A 19,697-nucleotide genomic window follows, 5' to 3' on the forward strand; every position below is an offset into this window, starting at 1 on the left:
TGCCAGTAGCACAAGATTGAGCATCTCAGTGGTTGTCACTGAACTATTTACTCAGTCATGGTTTTGGCATTGTTCCACACTTGAAGTGCCACAAACATGAAGATGAGAGGAGTCCTGCCTTGCTCTCCTTCATTCAGCAATCCTTCCTGGAAGCTACAAAGTCAAGGCAGTAGTCATTGGCCAAAGGAAGTGCATAACCTTCTAACTTCCTGCATGCCCATTCCTCTTTATGCACATCTCTTTGGAAATGTGGAAGTATGGTCATCGCCAGTTTGTTTTGGTTTTGTAATGTATTTTGTATTCCTTTTTGCCAGCTGGCTTGCCTTTTGCAATTCTCAGTTCACGACGTACCCCCTTCCAGAGAGGCGTTTTCTGTAGTGATGAATCCATCCGGTATCCATACAAAGAGGACACCATTTCTTATAAATTGTTAGCAGGAATAATTATTCCTTTCAGTGTAATTGTTGTAAGTTAAACTTTTCTTCCTTGCTTTTTATTTCAGTGGGGGTGGGGAAGAGGGAGGAGGGGTAATCTGTTAATACAGGTTTACAAAACTAATCTGTAAGGTTTCTCAACCATAAAATAATGTCCTTAGGTTAGGTGGTAAAGCAGTAGAAATGGTGTTCTGGCAAGATTAACTAAAAGCTTTTCTTTAACTGAAGTCAAACAGCTAGAATTATAGAACAGAAAAATACTACTTTAGAACTATGGTGGCTTAATTCTGTCATCTGAGAGATAAAAACTTCTTACCATATTTGTTGAAAATAGCACTAATATGTTGTGACTGTCACAATTCTTTTTATTTCAGGACCTGCTAGTTTCAGTATATCATTGTGCATGACCTATTAAGTCACTATTTTTTATCTGCCACAAAATCTTTGGGAAACTTCTGTGTGTGGAAGTGTAAAAACAGATACTAGCCTATTTAAGAGAAAGATTATGGCTTCCTGTCAGATGTTATCAAAGGCATAAATAGAATAAAAAGAAGTAGTAGGTGTGGAGTTTTTCCCTGGATGTTTCCCTGAAGATCAGGATAAAACTCTGGGCCCATTTGCATTATTTTTTTCATACTGCACCTACCCTGGCTGAAAACAGGGTACTTTATTTCTTTCCTCCTCTTCATGCCAGATCAGTGAGCTGGACAGATTGTCTCTGTGACTGCCAATTTGGGGTCTCTCTCTGACCACAGCTCCTAGGTCAGCTGAACTGTCTCAAGAATATAAGGACTCTCTATCCCTAATATTTAATGGTATGCTGTCAGCTGAGCTAACCTAATATCTTACTACGTATGGACAAAAGCTGAGGTCCTGCTATTACCCTGTCTGTTGCCACCTCTTGTGGCTTGTCTGAGCCGGGATCTGCTGGTGAAATGCCTTAGCCTGCTGAAAACAGCAGCTTTCCTTGACTACATGGAGTGCAAATGGCTCTTGGAAGAACACCAGTGCTGGGGCAGAAAGTAGCTGGGAGGTGTCCTCGTGAGCAGAGGGGGCAGCTGGGCCTCTTGAGTTACCCATTTCTGAGTCTGATGGGCTGTGCTGCAGTTCCTGCCATGGCCCTTCCACAGGGGCCTCAAGATCTCTGTCCAGATGTGCTAAAAAGATTCAGTCTCCACTGATGGTTCTGTTGGGTGGCATCCAAACTCATCAGAGCCACACTTTGAACAGAGTTAAAACTTCCTTATGCCAAATAAGATTTTTAGCCGTATAAATATTTATTCAAGTATATTTAGGAGCCAAAAATGAAAAGGCACCGCTAAAGGTAATCCTCAGTATTGACCAGCTGTTTCTCTGGGCTAATGGGTTTCAGTCAGGAGGGATATTATGATAATCTAACTCTGCCTTCCATAGGGACTGCATGGATTTTTATCAAGGTTTCCGCATAAAGGTCAATTTTCAGCTCATATTTGCTTTTGGATGGAATTTTTTTTGCAAGTGTAGAAGTATGTTCTGAGAATTGAAGCTGTGACTTGCCTGCTTTCCCTCTTCTTGGAAAAGCTGCTTTAAAAACTTACAGAATGTTTCTGAAGCAGATGAAATTTTGGGTGGAGGGAGGGTTTTTGTGTTTTGTTAACTGGCAAATGGCTTATGCTAAAGATCCTCCCTTTTAAGATAAGACTTTTTTTTCCACCCTGTTACTACCTTTGGGTAGTCAGTATAATCTGAGAGCATCAGTGCTTGGTCACAACTGAAGCCCATATAGCTTATTTCATTTATAGAGCAGCTGAAACAGCTGAGTGAGGAAGAAGAGGATAGAGCATGGGAAGATTGATGTATTGCCCTCAGTGCTTGGCTACCAGCCATTTGCAGCTCAGAGACTTCCTGAGTCAGAAAAGGCTCCACTACATAGAGTTTTTAAATGGATGTATTCCCTTTGGATTAATCCAGTCTTCATTTGAGCCTGTATGAATATTTAGCGAACTAAATTTCTTTTGTAACATCAGGGGATATCTTTAAGTTGTGAAATCAGGCTTTTCTGTCAAGATTGCTTCATAGTCAGATGGTAAAAGCAAATATTGGTGTCCTTTACTCAATGCTTAGTCAGATTATTGAAGATGAATATTCTTTGATGTCTGTCCAGTATAGTAATTGCACTGACATCAACTAATTTTTTGGTACCTGAGATAAGTGACCTTCTTGCAGGTTTTGCAGCAGTGTTATTTGAAAGGGAGTCATTATTTATCTGTCATGGCTATTTGTGCTTAGTTATCTTACTTAAAAGGCTGCTTTCTGGATTAGGTGTCTATGTACTTTACTGAAGTAAAATTTTACTGAAAACTTTCTCAGTTTTAGTCCATGTTCTGGTATTTCTCTGCTTCAGCCCGTGTTTGGGTGTGGTGGAGGGTGTAAAGCTTCATTGTCACCCATCTGACAGTACTGTCTGTTTGCCTTCACGTGCAGAGCGTCTGACAAGCTGTCACTCTGTGTGCCTGGGTGGCAGTGTCTAAGTAATGGCTTCATTCACTACAGCTCTGCTTTGCTGGGGTCCAGGACCCAGCATCTCAAGTGACAGAGACATAATTTTAATTTTTACATGATTTTTCAAGGTAACTTTACATGTATACATCCAGTCCTCCACATACCTGACCCTTTCTGTACAGAATGGGACCAATTGGTTCAATATCCAAATTATCTGGAGTGAAGTTCTGTATCTGGCAGAAGGAAAAACTTACTTTCTGCAAAAGATGGAAGCTGCAAGAAAACAAAATTAGATCTGCTTTCTTGCCAGCACTTGATACATGTATCTTGGACATGTAGGATGAAAAATCTTACCTCAGTAAGACCTGTCTTTCCCTACCCTCATTAGTTTTCTTTTCTCTCCAAAGGATTTAATTTCCATGAGGAATAGGAAATTTCTTGGTTGAAACATCTGGCCTTTCAGATCTTGATATAAAGTCTCAACCCTTCAGAACTGTTTCTGGTTTAATGAAAAACCTAACAAGCTTTGAAAAATTTTACTCAGTACAGTAAGTGAAGAAGACTCAATGTAGAATGAAGTTACACAGGAGAAAATGTTTCTAATTAGGGCCATACCAAATAATATGGTTAAATGTTATTCTGCGAAAGCTTTGTTTTAATAAGTATTCGGAAAATAATATTATTAAGTTCAACATGAGGTAGGGTAAAGTAGAAAGGTGTTTCTCTTCTGTGTGAAAGTGTTTATAATGTTTGGACATGGTTACTGCTGACTCTTGGAAAACTTAAATTTGCAGCTTAATGTTTGTAAAAAAATAGTTTCTGAAACTGTATGTGTGAGTATTAACAAAAATAGCATAATACTTTTCTTTTAATGTTATTATCATTAACTTGTTCTCCTTATTTCTTTTTCAGATAATCGTAGGAGAGGCTCTCTCGGTCTTTTATAATAATTTGCACTCAAATTCGTTTGTCAGAAATAACTACATAGCCACTATTTACAAAGGCATTGGGACCTTCATTTTTGGGGCAGCGGCTAGCCAGTCGTTGACAGACATTGCCAAGTACTCCATAGGTAGGCTGCGCCCTCACTTCATTGCTGTGTGCCAGCCCGACTGGGCACGGATCAACTGCAGCCTGGGCTACATCGAGAACTTCACTTGCCATGGGGACAAAGCAAAAATCAGTGAGGGAAGGTGAGTCTGACTGACCTTGTGTACTTGGTTGTATAACATTTTTGTTAACCTGGGGCAATGAGTTTGATAATGCTGCTGCAGTTTTTGTGCTTCTCCTAGAATAAACTTATTGTAATGAATTTTAAACATTAAACCCTGTCTAAACTCTGGTTTTGGTTTTTTTTTCCAATTTGTGAAAGCTTGTTAGATTAATGTATAGATAAATGCTTATTTTCATTATGGGTGATTGTCTTTTTTTTCAGTTTCAACTGGCTTTTATTTGTGTTTCTAAAATGTTTGCATCCCAATGAAGAGAAGAATTTGAAATCTACCTTAGAAAGTGGATGTAGAATAGCGAAGGAAATGTTTTAGTTGTGGCACGAAAGCAAAAAAAACCTGCACATCCATTTAAATACATGCAGGACTATTAAAATCACGCTATCAATTTTTCTCATTCTTAAGAATTTTTTAATCTTAAATACTTATCTGCCAGTTCAATTGCAGCAAGATAGTGTGGAAACAAGAATAAAGTCTCTTTATTCGCTTCAAACTTTAGTCATCGTGCTATAAACTCAGTGTTTGAGTGCTGCTGGAAATGTTAGAAGCATGTTCTGTGTCATTTGAGTGGCTTGAGTGACCTTACCTGTACTGAGACTTCTTTTTCCAGAAGTTCTGTATACCATCTCTAGTTAGAACGTGTCTCTTTGTGTAGTTTTTAAGTAGATGTGTGTAGTTGTGCTCACTGTCCTGTGTTCTCCTTTGCTCTTCTGGCATGTGTTCCCTATAATTTTCCAGTAGCATGCATGGTATTTTTCAGTAGCCGTAGGAAAACGTTGATGAAATGTGAATGGCTTTGGTGGTAGAGGAGCAAGTGCACGGATAGGCAGTAGAACAGTACCCTGGGTATGTGTGGCAGGGGATACAGGGGTGGCTTCTTAGAGAAGCTGCTATGTCCCACAGAGCCAGCCAGCCAGCCAGCTCCAAGTATTCAGTTTAACTTCTTCAAGACTCTAAAAGTGCTTCTTGACTGTAAAGAGGAGTGTGGACAAAATCTGAATTGCTTGTGATGACTGAAATGGTTCTGAAATAGTCTTTCTGCGTTTTGGGGATGCTGGAAAAACAAGTGTTATCTTATGCTTAAACAAAAAAATAGTTTTTTTGTATATGAGAATAGAATGGGGGAGCAATGGCATAGTGGTTGCTTACCTCATATTCTTCCCTGTTTTTTGACATCTCAGACTTCTATATTGGAAGCAAGATTTTTTTGTCATTTCTTGTCTGATCAGCTATTAGGTTTGTATTTCTAGCTACTGTCATGTTCCCCTTTTCTGTTGCTACTGTTTCTCCTGTAGAGTGATGTGAGAGGGCTCTGCTGTTTGATCAGAGGTTGCCCTGAAGTGCTCACTTGAGCGTGTGCTTGCCTGTGGGGCTTCTGCTGTCAGGTGAGGCTTTTGCACGCACAGGAAGATGTAAACAAGAAGGTAGCAAGTGGTTAAAGAAGGGTAGGATAGCTTAAAGTGGGATATTGTGCTGTAGAGGTGTATGACCTGGATGCAGTGATCCAGTAAATCTTCCAGGTTTTCTGATGGTCCTGGGCCCTGTGCCCACACAGAGGCCAAGTGCCCAAGGGCATTAACCTTTCAGTTAATAGCCCACTAAGAGGAGAGAGGTGGATTGCAGGGAGTTTTTTACAGGAAGCTAAAAGAGGTCAGTTGTCTCTCAAGCTGTAACCCAGAGATTAATTTCTGTATCAATTGACAAAATTTTTTGTGGCACACCTAGTACCATCTACTTTTTGTTTGCATAGATTAAATAGGCAGGTAGAAATGTAAGGGAAGAATGAGAACAGGACAGTCATAGTGTTGCATGTAAGATCATATATTCTAAATTGAAACTATTATTCCTCTGTAGTAGTAAAACTTGAGGTTATATTTGCATGTTTTTAAAGATTCGTGCTTGATTGTAGAGTCAAAAAGACAATACTATATCAAAAGCAGTTAAATGTGATTATAAACGGTACTATATCAAAATTGTTAATAATAATTTGCAAAAGCCAATACAGAATAGCAAAAGCTAACAACTACTTAGTTATTTATAACCGTTTCACTTTTCTAACCTGAGGTTAATAAAACAGTTATTGTAGACTGAAGCATCTGGTTTGCTATACATCATGCTGAAGGCAATCCAGTCCTTTTCAGCTTTAAATACCTTAGGCTCTCCTTGACAACTTTTATAGTATGTATGCACTTTGTTTTGCTGAGCCAGCAGCAGTAATCAGAGGATCACAAACACAATGGTGTGCTTAGTAAATCTGAGTCATATTTGTTGAAAGATGCATGTGAGAGTGGGCACATATACATCCACGTTTGTAGCACTTAAAGATCTCTAAAGTAGGCATGACAATCACTGGTTATGTAAAAAAATTCTAGTTAAATATTAACACGCCCTTTTTTCTGTGCCTCTTTGTAAGGCAATCCATTCCTCAGGCGGTGTTTGTCATTTAATTTAAGCTAGACACAGAAGCTTGCAATGCTACTGAATGGCACTTTCCTGAGGTGAATGACTTGTACTCAAGTGCCATCTCAAGCTTTTATGGAGATGTTGCTAGGTTTGCTGTCAGCTGGTTTTGTGTGGAGCCATGTAGTTTTCCTTCTAAATAAATATTCAGAGCAGTTACTCAATAAAGACGCCTGACCTGGCTTGTTTTAGTTACAGAAAATTAAATTAGATGTGGAAGCACAAGTTTTAGTGTCTACAAATGAAGGGAGATCAAAGTCATGGTGTTCTGTTGTCAGTGGTACTTGCAATTAGCATGTCACTTTTAGTGCGCTGGTATATACTTTAGTGGTGCTGAATTGCCTTTAGGGTACTTTCCTTAGCACCTGTAAAGATAATGACTAGTCAGTTGGCTGTTTCCCCTTTCAAATAGGCAAAGCAGGCCTCAGTAAAATAGGTAGGTGTGCCAGGCTATAGCCCTGATAAAGTGGTGCTGTGAGTGAACAGTGTTTACTAATCTCTAATCTCTTTGGCTTTTGCAGCTTTCATTTTTGCTCCTCTTCCTTTTCTTCTGGCTTTCCACTGCATACCTTGGCCTGGCCTTGGGTGGGTTGGCAAAATACCGAAATTTCTCAAGGAGCAGTAGGTAGCTAGGACACAGGATGGTTCCTCCCTTGGTTATTGTTAGCTAAGACGTATTTCCCAAACCTGTCTGCTCTAACCAGTCCATGGCAGATTGCCACATGTCCTGTTTGTTAGCTTTCCCGCATCCAAAAGACTGAGCAGAAACCACAGGTGTTCTGCAGCAGCTCTGAATTGGTATTTCAGTATTCCTCTGGTGAGTATACTTGGCTGTAGTTGCTGGTTGTCTGAAATGAGTGTGTGAACAGTGAGGCTTGAGAGTCTAGTAGAGTAACAAAGGAGACCATCAAGAGCTGCTCTTTTCCTCTAGTGTGTGAACGCTTGATTAGTATGGAATGTACTTATTTTTTAGCATCTGGAAGAGGGGGAAAAGAGCCAACTTTATTAGGCATTTGTTCAGTTAAGCTGAAATGTATCCTGCTTCAAGATTTCAAGACAGTGATAGTGTGCCTTCTGACTCTGTCATTGGGATGTACTGAACCGTGGTGTGGCAATGTTAAGTGGTGGCTCCCAACTCATTTTGGCAATCAGGAATTGCTAATTCAACATTGGTTGCCTTTGTGTGGATAAGCATTTGTAATCCCCAGAAAGCATGATCTGAAATCCAGGAAACACACTTGACTAGATGGACCTGAACCTGGTAAAGGTCAGTGTCAGTTGTCATCTTAAGCAAAGAATGAGTATTTCCTCTTGGTTGTAAAAATTAATCTCAAAAAAATTACATTTAAAGATTTAAATAAAGGTTGTGTTGATTTTTTTTTTTTGAGGCGATTGAGAACTGAGTAATGATGATAGGTGTTTACTTCCAGCTTTATTAAGTTCTTTTTAGAAGAAATAGAAACTAAAACAAAATCAAACAAAGCTCCCTAAGCCTTCCCAGCAAAGAAAGAATCAAAACGGAACAAAAACTCTACAAAATCTATGAAGGAACCCCCAAACCAAGCTTTTGGTACTGACAAGTTGTGTGTGATTCAAAGAATATTTGAGTTAGTCTTATTTAATTTTCAAACAAGGTAGAAGGTACTGTATAGAGCTTACATTATTTTTAGAACTTAATTTAGGATTGTGCTGTCACTTTGGTGAGTGTGTATATATATAATTTTATAAACTTGGCCGTACAATGTGCATTTTAAAGCCTTGTGTAAAGGTCAGGTGCATCAAGTCTGATGCTATTTAAACTTACATTTTATCCACAAAATGTTAAAAATAAGTATTGGCTATGAAGTATGCTGTACTCTTAATCAATGTCTGCTGAATAATTTCCCAGGGATGATAATATACCAGGGTGTAATAATGTACTAGTTAGTGCTCATGCAAATAATGCCTCCCTAGAACTTCAAAACTTTAGAGTGTACTTCGTTTAATTTTCTCATTTTAAAATAATTTCCTGCAGTAAGAATGTAGGAAAAAACCCAAGTTTACAATGTCTGTATTCAGTAAGGAATGAAAAACACAAATTTGCTAATGCTGTGTTGAATTAACAACCCTTGAAAGCAAAATACTTTTATTTTTTATGTGTTCCTCTTCTTCCTCCTCTTCCTGTTTTTCTGTTGTGCTGTAGTGGGTATGTAAGTCTCTGGAACAGGCTAACTGGGACAAATCCACTCAATGGATACAAGTTTAGGAATCAATTCAGATACCTGATTATTGGATTATAAAGGTGTATTCTTCATAGTTTTGGATTAGTGTGAGATAAGTGTTTTTATACCAATGATGGTGAAAGCTATTTTTAAAAAATCTTTATAAAATATCATCATAAAGAGGATTAAGCTATTCCAGAAAATAAATGTGCTGGCTTATCTCGTTTCTCCTAAAAGATAATTTTCTACCCTTTTGAGTATATCTTTTGAGTTACCTTCCCCCCATTATTATAATGTCCACATCATCTTGAAGACTCTGGAGATGTTGTTACAGTGATTGGCAAGAATGGGTTAAGTGTTTCATTAATGTGGAATTTTCACAGTGCCCTGTGAGTACTCATCCATTTTTTTAACCATGGGAAGGACACGCTGGCTCCTTCACATGGCCTTTTAGAGGTATCTCAACAGCCTCATCATGGCATCATCTGCCTTCCTCAGCACCACTGGATGTGTGTCTCATGGACTCATGGGCTTGTCTGGATTTTTACTAATCTTTGTAAGATCCTCTCTGGCTGGATACTACCTCTCCTCGCTGAGCGTTGCTACTAAGCACGAGGACCTGGGAGGCTGGAAAAGATCTTTCTAATTGCTGACCTTCTTTAATGAATTTGCATTTTGTTTTTATGCCTCTCTAGGTGTACGTTATGGTGAGCTAAAAGGAGAAGGGTCAACATATGGTTTAATTTCTGGAAACGTTCAGTTCACTGACTTTTACTCCGAGGTTTATTTATTGACCTCTCATTTAAGGTGTAGATTTGGAGGCCTTCCTGTCTCTTAAAAAATCTACTGTTGAGGTATTGCTGGCTTGTTTCGGTTCTTCTCTTGAGATGCAGAAATGAGGGCTTTCTGTTACATTCATATATAAGATCTGGATCTTATAAATGCTAGATGTCCCCCTGTGATGGAATTTTATTGTCCTTTCGGAAAGCAGCTGAAAAATCTGGATTGAATTTCAAACCTGGGTAATTGCTGGGTCCAGTTTTTGGGGTTTTAAAAAAATATAATAAAACTTAGTCTTCAGGAATGCAGTTCCAAAACTTATGTCACATTTTGGAACTGATATATTGATATATTACTTCCATAAGAATGCGTTTCAGTGTTGTACAAGGAGACAGTTCAGGTTTCTGTTTCTGAAAGTGGAGAGGGCAGTATTCATTAGGGCAAGAAGATGCATGTAGCAAACATCTCACCCCTCAGTTATTCTATGCCCATTAAGATGGAGAAAGTGGATCCCCTACTTAGCAGGGTTCTGTACTCATCATGTAAACCAAGCAGACTTTTTATTCCAGGAGTGTAAAGTGCTTGAGTGTCCTACTCTTAGACACAGAACAGTAGCAGATGGGAGGCTATAAGCATAACACATTCTTCCTTAGTCAATACACTGCAAAGCTGGGAGTGGGAAGTCCAGATCTTTTCTAGAAGGATATGAAAATATGTCTAAACAGTCCTTTGAAAGACTAGCCCTTTACGCAAATAATTCTAGGTATGAAGGCAAGTTTCTAACTGAGCACTTAAGAGTGTGTGCATGCAGAGCTTGTGTACACACATACTCTGTTTTGCTTAACCTCTGTTCCTGAGCACATGGCAATACTGTGGGTGATCTGCAAATGAATACTGACAGTGGATGTACTTAAAGTGGTTGCTGTAATTATCTTCTAGTATGTATTGTAAAGAATTTGTTATTACAGCCTTTTGTAGCTGAAGTTTGAGTCATGTTGTTAATCAATTTGGAGAACATGCTTTAATATTTCAGAGCTTTAGAATGAAGTTAGAACAAAATCATTATTTATTGTTCTCAAAAATCCACATTTTCCCTTAATGGGACAGGTGAATGTGAAGGAAGAACAGAGCATGGTATGAATATTCAGAAAGTGAATTGAATGCCAGCATATTCACACAGGTTGACAGTGGCCTTCTCTTCTAAGAATGTTAAATTTGGTTGCAGTTTGCAGTACAGTTTGTTGTATCTTGTTGCTTTAACAATGGTCAAACTAATTCTCCTCAGTAGAAATTCTTGTACAGTGTAATATTTTTTTCCCCTATATATAATTGTCCTCCAGTCCTCTACCTGCTTAGGCTTTCCAAATTTACTACAAATTTTTCTTGAAAGCAGTATGTACTACATTTTAGCTGAGGAGTGTGTGTTTGTCACATTAATGCAATAACTAACTTCCAGATTACTTTTTGTTAGAGATTACCTTCTTTCGCTTCTTTTGCTGAGTATGGATGTTGCAGTGAGACCTAAAAGTTCAGAGTTCTGGGTTGGGAGCAACACTGAAAACCTTATGACAAAGCAGATCCAGGGATTTGTCCAGTAAACTGCCCTTCCTAGATTATTTGTCAACTCACTAAGCACATGCATAGAAATTAAACCTTTGAACCTGAAGTGGTAAATATTACACCATATTGTAGAGGGATGCTTCTTCAGAGACAACCCTGTGCAGTCCGAGCTTTGTTGTCCCCCAAAAGCACACTTGTGCAGCTAGCGAGGATGTGTATGTGTTTTAAGTTAAATTTAACTTTGGATATTTGTAGCTCTGATTTCAGTCTGTCAGTTTTCTGTTTGTGGGAACGGATAATGTAGCTGTCAAGGTTCGTAATTATAATTGTGTTACTAATGTACAGATTCATATTACAACTCAGATGTCTAAAGGAAAAAATAGTTCCCTGCTTCAGTTGATGTATTGCTCCTATGCTGACTGTGCTCAAAACAAGCTGTGTGTAGTCTGCCATTGCAAATTCAAAATGTAATCTTCAAAGGAAGTTTTTAGGAAATTAGAGCTGACTGTTTTGACATTGATAATTTATTTCAACACAATTGCCAAGGTAGTGCCCTTTACCAATCATGTGCCAGGAATTTGTCAGCTTTGGTCATACCTCCTTCTCTGTTTGTAGCCCGAGCAGTTCCAGAAGCAGGGTGCCCCTGCCAGACAGCTGGTATGGGACTGACCCATACAACTTTGTTTGAAGTTCAACCAAACTTGTGAAACTCTTGTGTTGTCTGTTCTGTGTATCCCTTCAAAACTGTAACTGTGTTAAAACAAAAAACGAGTCCAAAAAACCTTAGCAAAACTTCCAAGGCTTATGCGTTATTTACTTCTATTTAAATGACTGCTTTTGTTTTTCCTTGTTTCATTAGATAGCAGCTGGTTTGCTCTGGAGTTTTTAAAATTAGGTCAAGAGTCTGAACCTTAAGTTAACCTATCTCTATTAAATGACCTGTCTGTCCCTCTCCTTATCTGTCTCCCTGCCGGTCAGTAAGGGGAGTGTTTCTATAGTGAAGTATTATTTTGCATTAAAATTACTTGGCTTTTATAGAATGTACCAATATTCTGGTTTGAAACTTCTTAAAGCTCTGTTGAAAACCAAAGTGCACTTAATGATTCAAGCATTACTAAATGGATTACTTCTCGTTTGGCAGTTTCCATCAGTGTCACGAATCAGAAATTGGACATGCCAGAGACTTACTATGTCTAGGGGAATACTGGTATGTTATATATAGGACTGCTTATTTATTTTATGGAGCTTTCAGCCTGTGAAGTGCTCTACACTACTGAAATTTCCATGTATAGGAGTTTTCATCAGAGGCTGATTTACTAGTTTTCCCTTCTGAAAACGTACATGCAGAAAAAAACCCGCAGAAAACAACTGAAGCAGCTTGGATACCAAGGCGTTTGAAAGGAATAGAAGTCCAGACATTTACAACTACTGTTCAGGTAGTGCAGCTTTTCCTCAAGCACTTCTTTCACCCTTATGCCGTTACTATTCAAGATATAATGTGGTTGGTTTGGGAACACTTGCAGACCTAGTGAAATTATTAATCATATTTGAGAAGTTTGAGAAGGAACTTAGGGCAACTATGCATAATTTTACATGGGGGAAAAAATGAGCCATGGTAATAAATAAAAGCCTTTAAATATTTAAGACTTAGAAGATTCTAGGCTGGTAGTGCATGTTGAAATGGGGCTGTACTTGATCTGAGAGCAAAAGGAGCTGCCTGCAAAAGAAACTGACTGGTGGTAGGGAGAATTGAATCTGGAAAGTGAAAGTGCTCTAACGAAATGAGATGCAGTTCTGCAATCTGGGTCTTGTTTCTGAGCTTACATCTCCTTTGTAGTGTGAATTGGACCTTTTGAGTAGTGATAGGTAACATTCATTTTCGTGACTGAAACTAGAACCCTTCCCCTTTAATGGTTTTCAGACTAAGCTGGGCTTGAAATCTGTTTCAGTAGCTTATCATGCTTAAGGTCATTTGAAATTAAAATACGTACTTGTGTTCGGTGCATCCTGAAAATTATTTGGAAGCTAGCTGTGGCCAACCAAGCGAGTAGATGCATCTTCTCATTCACAGAATTTCACTGATTTGCAAAACTTAGATATAAGGCAACAGGAGGAAGAAGTCTCATAAGATAAAACTTGGGGTGTATATAACTGTATCAACCACATAGTACTGCAGGAACAGGTATCCCCATAACTGTTCTCCCACTGCTTCCTTTCCCTTTACCCTTTGAAGATTACAGGAGTCTGCTGAAGGATGTGTCCTGCATACTTGTCAAGCGCTTCTTACCCAAAGTAGTTCCTTTAAGAAGGAATAGCACATAAATCCCTGATTTAATAGAGATTATAATTTTCTGTCTTCATTCCCTTTATGGAAAATAACACTGCTGCCAATCAAAAACGTATTGTGGGTAAGTAATGCAGACTCAATAAATGGAATAGGAGTGTTCTAGTGCATGTGAGAGCAAACTACTAGTCTTTAAAAATGTTGGTTTGAGTACCTCTTGCTGCCATTTTCACTTTTAATCTTTTCCTGAGATGGAATTATTGCAAAGAGAAGTAAAGAAAGTCATAATTTTTATTTTCTTCCTTATTGGAGGAGGCTACCTGAAAATGTAATGGAAAGCTAAACTTTCCTTTTGTTCCATTCCATTAAGTTAAATGGAATGATAAAATCAGAACTGTTGAAAGATAACTTGTTTTGTAATAGTTTTGCAATGTGCATGAGGAAATTGCAGCATGGAATTTTGTTGGACTTTGGAATATTGAAAGCTCAAAATGTACGTGTTTTTGTGTGACATAAATGACAGGATTTGGTAACTGCTTGCCCCTTTGCTTAAAAAAAAAATAAATTGGAAGTTCACGTGCAGATTGACTGCTGCTTATTTTAAAAGGAAAAAAACAGGAAGAGTATGAAATTTTTTTATTTTACAGTCAAGTTTATTTCCCTGGTAGCTATTGATATAAACTTCTGCTGTCAGATGCAAAATAGCTACTTAAGGTAGTCATTGCTTTGTTAGGTTGTACCATCAGTGTGTAATAGTTTTGTTCAATTAAAATTTACAGAATATCTGCACACCTGAATGTATCATCAGGTAATTTCTTCAATTCCCAGAGTGTAAAGAAACAAACCCCCAACAAATCATGCTTTTCACCAGCTTCAGAATCTGGTAATCTAGCACTTAAGGCAACCCTTGCAGTACTGTACTGCTGATTAAAACTACTTCGTGTTGATTCTGAGCTTGAGGAAAACTTACTTTATACTTGCACAATCAGCAGCCTTTGTTTCAAAGGCTGATGGTTAGGAAGGTGATTAGAAATAGGTAAATACCTATCTCTTCTTAGAACCTGTTGGATTGGGTTTATGTCAGTAGGATAAGCAGGGAAATTTGTTTGTGTGTGATAGACTGCAAAAGGAAAAAAGTGGAAAGTCTGCAAAAACATGGTCACAGTACCAAATCATGTGTATTACATGTCATTACATTACATTGGCAGCTCCCTCACTGTCTGCTGCTGCATAAAGCAGAGCTGAGTGGATCCACCCTTCACCCCAGATGTGGTTATGGAATTGTGCAAGATACTTGCTAGTAAATGTTGGGTCTCCTGTTGAAAAAATTGTCAATAAAATTTTCCAGAGGAGGATTACTGAATTGGAAAGACTCTAGCAGCGTTCTCCTATGTGTAAATGTGTGGCTTTGTACTAAAGTGTGGGTATAATTACTGTCAGACAAGGAAAAAAGTGGAGAAATTGGGAACATGAGGTTCTGAGTAGTTCTTGATGTTGTTCAGTAGATGAACTGCTTTTGTATTTATTTCAACTTTTCTTCGCAGTAATGACAAAAGGGATTAATTTCAGAGTCCTCAAAACTAGCCACTCGCACTGATCGTGTAAGTTGTAGTGGCGCAAGTCCAGCACATGAGGAAAGAGTGAATCTTGGGAGAACAAGCTGATTGTTGAATGCAGAGAAAATTGACTTTAAAGAATGTGGTGTTTAAGTGTAGAATCAGAACTTTAAAAACCATGGCACTGAAATACTAGAAATATTTCGCTGACAAGCATGTGGCTTGCTTGTCACAAGCATTGGCTTACTCAACACAGGCGTGCTGAGCTGCAGCACTCTGGCATTTATTCCCTTCCACATCATGGAATGGGTAACACAAATGTCAGTGGAAGCTTTGAGTCAGACTGGGAGAATCCAGGGAACTTGAAGATGGAAAGGATATGCTGGCTAATCCAGTGGGGTGTATTTATTTGCTTTGACATGGGAGTGTCCATAATGTTTTGCTGAGCCTTCTGTTTTTCTCTAAGAGATCATTTCATAATTCTGTAGTTACGTTGGGAAGATTTCCTTATCAGCCTCTGACAGGTCTATTGAAGCACCACAGGATGCCCTTTCTTGTGGAATATCTCTTTCTACTGTCATTTACTTTAATTTCTCACCATTTAATGCTCCACTGTACCAAATGTGTTTAGCTGTTCTCTAGTATCTTTCCCAAGGCTGTTAATTTCCCTGACAGATTCCTGCATTTGCCTTAAAGTTTCTGCACATTCAGGCGTTCATGTGAAAATGGTAAATGAAAGAAGACATCAAGCTTGTTTACTGAGTTCCAGTGTCAGTATTTACCTAAAGAAATCATGTACTTTACAAAATAATATCAAGCAGAACTTACTACTTAAAACATGCATTTTCTTGTAAGTCACAGTCCAAGAAAAATAGTCATTTTATGTGCTGTGTACTGTGTTCAACTTTTCTACTAATTGAAGAAACATAACCTGTCAGGCTTGCTCTGCTCCCTGGGCTAAGCTGGCTTTGTGCATGGAAAGTAATAGAAGGTTGTCAGTGTCAAGTCCTCCAAGGCAATCTCTCTTAGTCTTGCTTATCTGGGCTTAGAAATCCTGCCTAAAATAACAAAGTCATTCAGCTGATATGCTTCTTGTAGGAATTGTTTGTACTTTGATTATTTTTCCAGGTATTCTTTTAAAATGCAGACGTTTAGTAATGAACCATAGTGATAAATTGTAGTCAATCTTATGGCAACCTTTTTAAGAGCTGCTGTGTCTTTACTTCTTTACTGTCTTTGTCTTTATTGGAAACCATGTGAAATTCATGACGAAGCTAAGTTTCAAGAAAGCAAAACAGTCCTTAAATTACCTTCTTTTAAGACCTTTTTATGATGTCCAGCTCTACTGTGTACATTGGAAACTAGGGTTATACTTTAAACCTCAACTGAGACCTGAAACTGGTTTTATGGTTCTACTTAAGGCATTCTTCTAACTTGGGAATATGTTGTCCAAGTGGAAGTAAGTAAAGCTTATGCTTTTTTCCTATTAAAATGAAGCCAAATTTCGGACATAGGAAGAGATCTGTGAGGTAGGTATTGATGGAGTGAAAGACGTAGACCTCTAAAAAACTTTTTTTTTTGATGTCAGAGTTGGCCGTTTCGGAAACAATCAGATCAAGACTGCACTTGCCAGCTCTATTTCATGATACTTCAGTTTCACCAGATACTGTTCTAAGACTATTTTGAAAAGGATATTTTGGAATCTGATGTGTGAATTCTATTGGGATAAGTTAGCCTTTCTTTCACTGGTGAAAGGTAGGGATTTGGAGAGTTGTCTATACTGTTTTGTTGCTGGCTTATGGCAAACCAGCACTTGCAGTAGGATCACAAGGAAGCCAAGTGCTTGGCTGGTCTGATAGCCATGACATTCTCCTGGCTTTGAAAAGACATTATTTATATGCTGATGAATTGTTGGGAAATTTTTCGTTGTCAATCTTAGTGTTTTGAAAGGATTTTAAGATTTTTTAAAAATGTCTTTTTCTTAAAGAAGCCTAGAGACAGCAGTATTGCCAAGGAGGTTTCACTGGGATTGCACTATGTGCAAGTTGGATCAGTACTTTGTCCCAGTTGTATTTCTGGCAATACTTCATGTGCTAAGCACAATATTTTCAGTCATGTACAGCATACTTATCTATGCCTGATAAGAAATGCGTTCAAAGTTTGTAATATTCAACCTGGGACAAGGTATTCTTCATGTACCTTAGGCTAATAAATTCCTGAAATAAAAAATACAGTAGTCAAGAACACATTTAAAAGGGTATAGGAATTCCAAAAGAAACTTAAAGAATGGTATTTTTTCCTTTTATCATTTACTAGTCTTCTAAATTCCTTCAGCTTTCAATAGTTGTAGAAAATATCATCTCATGGCCAAGAGGAATAGCCCCACAGCTATTGGATAAAGCACTGTCACAGGAGTCAATAATTCCTTATTCTGTATCTTCTGTAGAACAGCATGCTTTGCATTCTCAGATGACATGTTTGAAGGACAGGACTCTTCACAATGTTTATGTTGGTTTTCATAGTGGACTCTTGCCCAGAAATATTAAGTGTTTGAGTACAAGAGTGGAAAAGGGATCTCTAGCTACAGTGTAGTCTTAATGGTTTTGAACTTTAAACATCTGAAGCTAGTACATTGTCAAAGTTTTTCTTTTTAAGAAGCTAATTGGAAAATACCAGTTGGTGGAACAAAAGTCATCTTATTTCAGACTGCTTATTTAGTACCTCTGAAACCAAAAGCTGTTGCCAGTGTTTTAAATCAACCGTAAACAAAAAGCTCTAAAACCTCTGGAATAAACCTGTGTGGACTTTTTCTGATGCAGTTTCTAAATGTTACACATGCCAAATAATTCAGGAAGTTTTGCAGTTTCACTTGTGCACAGTACAGTTTAATTGCCTTCTTTGTGGTATTTGAGCAGGGCATCTTTAACCTCATTATCTTGCCGCATGTCAGAGCTGCCTTTGTTTCTCCTAGTCCAAAGAGTGGAAATATTTCCTTTGACTAAGAGTTTCCCTGGCCCCAGGGTCTCTGCCTGGCAGAGGCACCAAAACAAGGGACCTGGTGGATATGGTAGAGGTCAGACTGCAGAGCTATGAAACTTTATTAATCCGGGCATGCTTTTGTATGCCAACCTGCTGAGGGGGGAGTGCTCTGGTTGTGTAGTGAAATTGCACAGAAGGCTGGCTGAAACCTGGCTGTTGGCCTGTGGAGCAGCACTGTTACAAGGCTCTGTACGTAAAATGGAAAAAAGTAGTGCCAAGTACAGTTCTTTCATCTCCCTCCTTAAGACAAAATTGTCTTTACATTTTGCATTATTTTCTTGAAGAGGTGGGTGATGTTTATTTTACATCTGTGGCTCCTCACAAAACCAGCTGTGCAGGGGAAGACCTGGCCAGGGGAATCCTGGATTGCCAGTGTCAGTTGTCAAGCCTTTGGGAGCTGAAGGAAATGTTGACACTCTGAATGAGATCACCAAGTACGAATCACTTCTACAAATCAGATGAAGTGTCATCTTTTGCAGTTGACTGGCTAGCAAACTGCATTCCTGCCTTTCCCCTACCTTTCAATAGTAAATAATTAGGGTCTGTGTGAATCATACATTTCACAAAGCTGTACAAATGCAATATAAACTACTAGATACTAGTTGTTAACTACTGCCTCTTGATGGTGACTAAATGCAAGTGATTATTGTGAGGTGATTAATGTAATTTGTATTCATACATATACTGTGACTATAAGGACTTTTAAGATGTAAATACATTTAAAGAATTCTGGCATTTGTCAAGATGAACTGTTAAAGGACACTTGTCTTTGAAGACGTGTTCCCTTGCTGTTCAAACTTCAGTCAAAAGTCTAGTACCTACTGTTTGATGTAGAGATCAGTTTAGCTCTGGATAACTGCTGAAGTCTGTACTCCTGGTCAAAATGTGTGATGTGCCTAGGGAGCCTCCTTGAAGAGTGGTATGGACATGTTTGCATTTTACCAGTTCACTTGTATAATATACATTAGTATCACTGCAGACTGAATGTTCTAAAAGGAAACTGATGATGTCTGATCTTTTCTTTTCCAGACTATCATTCTATTCTGGCCATTCTTCATTCTCCATGTACTGTATGCTCTTCGTAGCAGTAAGTATGCTCTTTCCATCTAAGTGATAACAAAAGATCTGTTAGCTACCCAGTACTGAATATTTACTTGGCTGCTATGTATATGGCTTTTGTAGGATGTTTGTCTGATACAGTTAGAGACTTCTCAGTAGGAGTTGTAAGGGTGGTGATACTGGGACAAGAAGTAGAATGATGTTCAGCATGCCTAAGAATACTTAATATGGTACTTGGCTTGTGTGCCGTGTCTAAAATGAGCCCAGTGACAAGTGTGTTCTGAAATGACGATGCTACTTTAAATGTAACTAAATTTAAGTATTATAAACCTTATAAAATTTATAAGGCTTATAATACTTTTAAATTTATAAGCCTTATAAAAATCTGTAATGAAACATATCTGATCTAATGAGATGTGCAAAGCCTATTTTAAAATAAAGCAAAGACCCTTAAACACAGATCAAGTATGTCTGGGCCCATAAGCACAAAACAACAGATCAAATTGAGTTTTCAAATTCCTTTTTATTTTTCCATATTTTTTAAGGACAGAGAGGCAAGAGTGAGGAAAGCAAGGGGACAGTAAATATTAGTGATAAGATCAATTCAGAAGTGC

The 19,697-nt window shown here is 38.2% G+C and overlaps 1 protein-coding gene across 2 annotated transcripts in view; it reads left to right on the plus strand.

The window, feature by feature from the left end:
• PLPP1 (phospholipid phosphatase 1) overlaps positions 1-19,697 on the plus strand; it is a 61,606-nt gene that overhangs the window by 28,057 nt on the left and 13,852 nt on the right. Inside the window, exons 2-4 of one of the 2 annotated variants that reach the window (XM_054282249.1) lie at positions 315-466; positions 3,828-4,108; positions 19,054-19,111. In XM_054282249.1, coding sequence (XP_054138224.1) covers positions 315-466; positions 3,828-4,108; positions 19,054-19,111 — 491 coding nt within the window. The remainder of the gene's footprint in view (positions 1-314; positions 467-3,827; positions 4,109-19,053; positions 19,112-19,697) is intronic. The other variant, XM_054282238.1, reaches the window with a different exon arrangement.

This window comes from Melozone crissalis, unplaced genomic scaffold (genome assembly GCF_028551555.1).
Source record: "Melozone crissalis strain CALT ecotype California unplaced genomic scaffold, PUWL_Pcris_2 ptg000005l_1, whole genome shotgun sequence".
Classification (NCBI taxonomy): domain Eukaryota; kingdom Metazoa; phylum Chordata; class Aves; order Passeriformes; family Passerellidae; genus Melozone; species Melozone crissalis.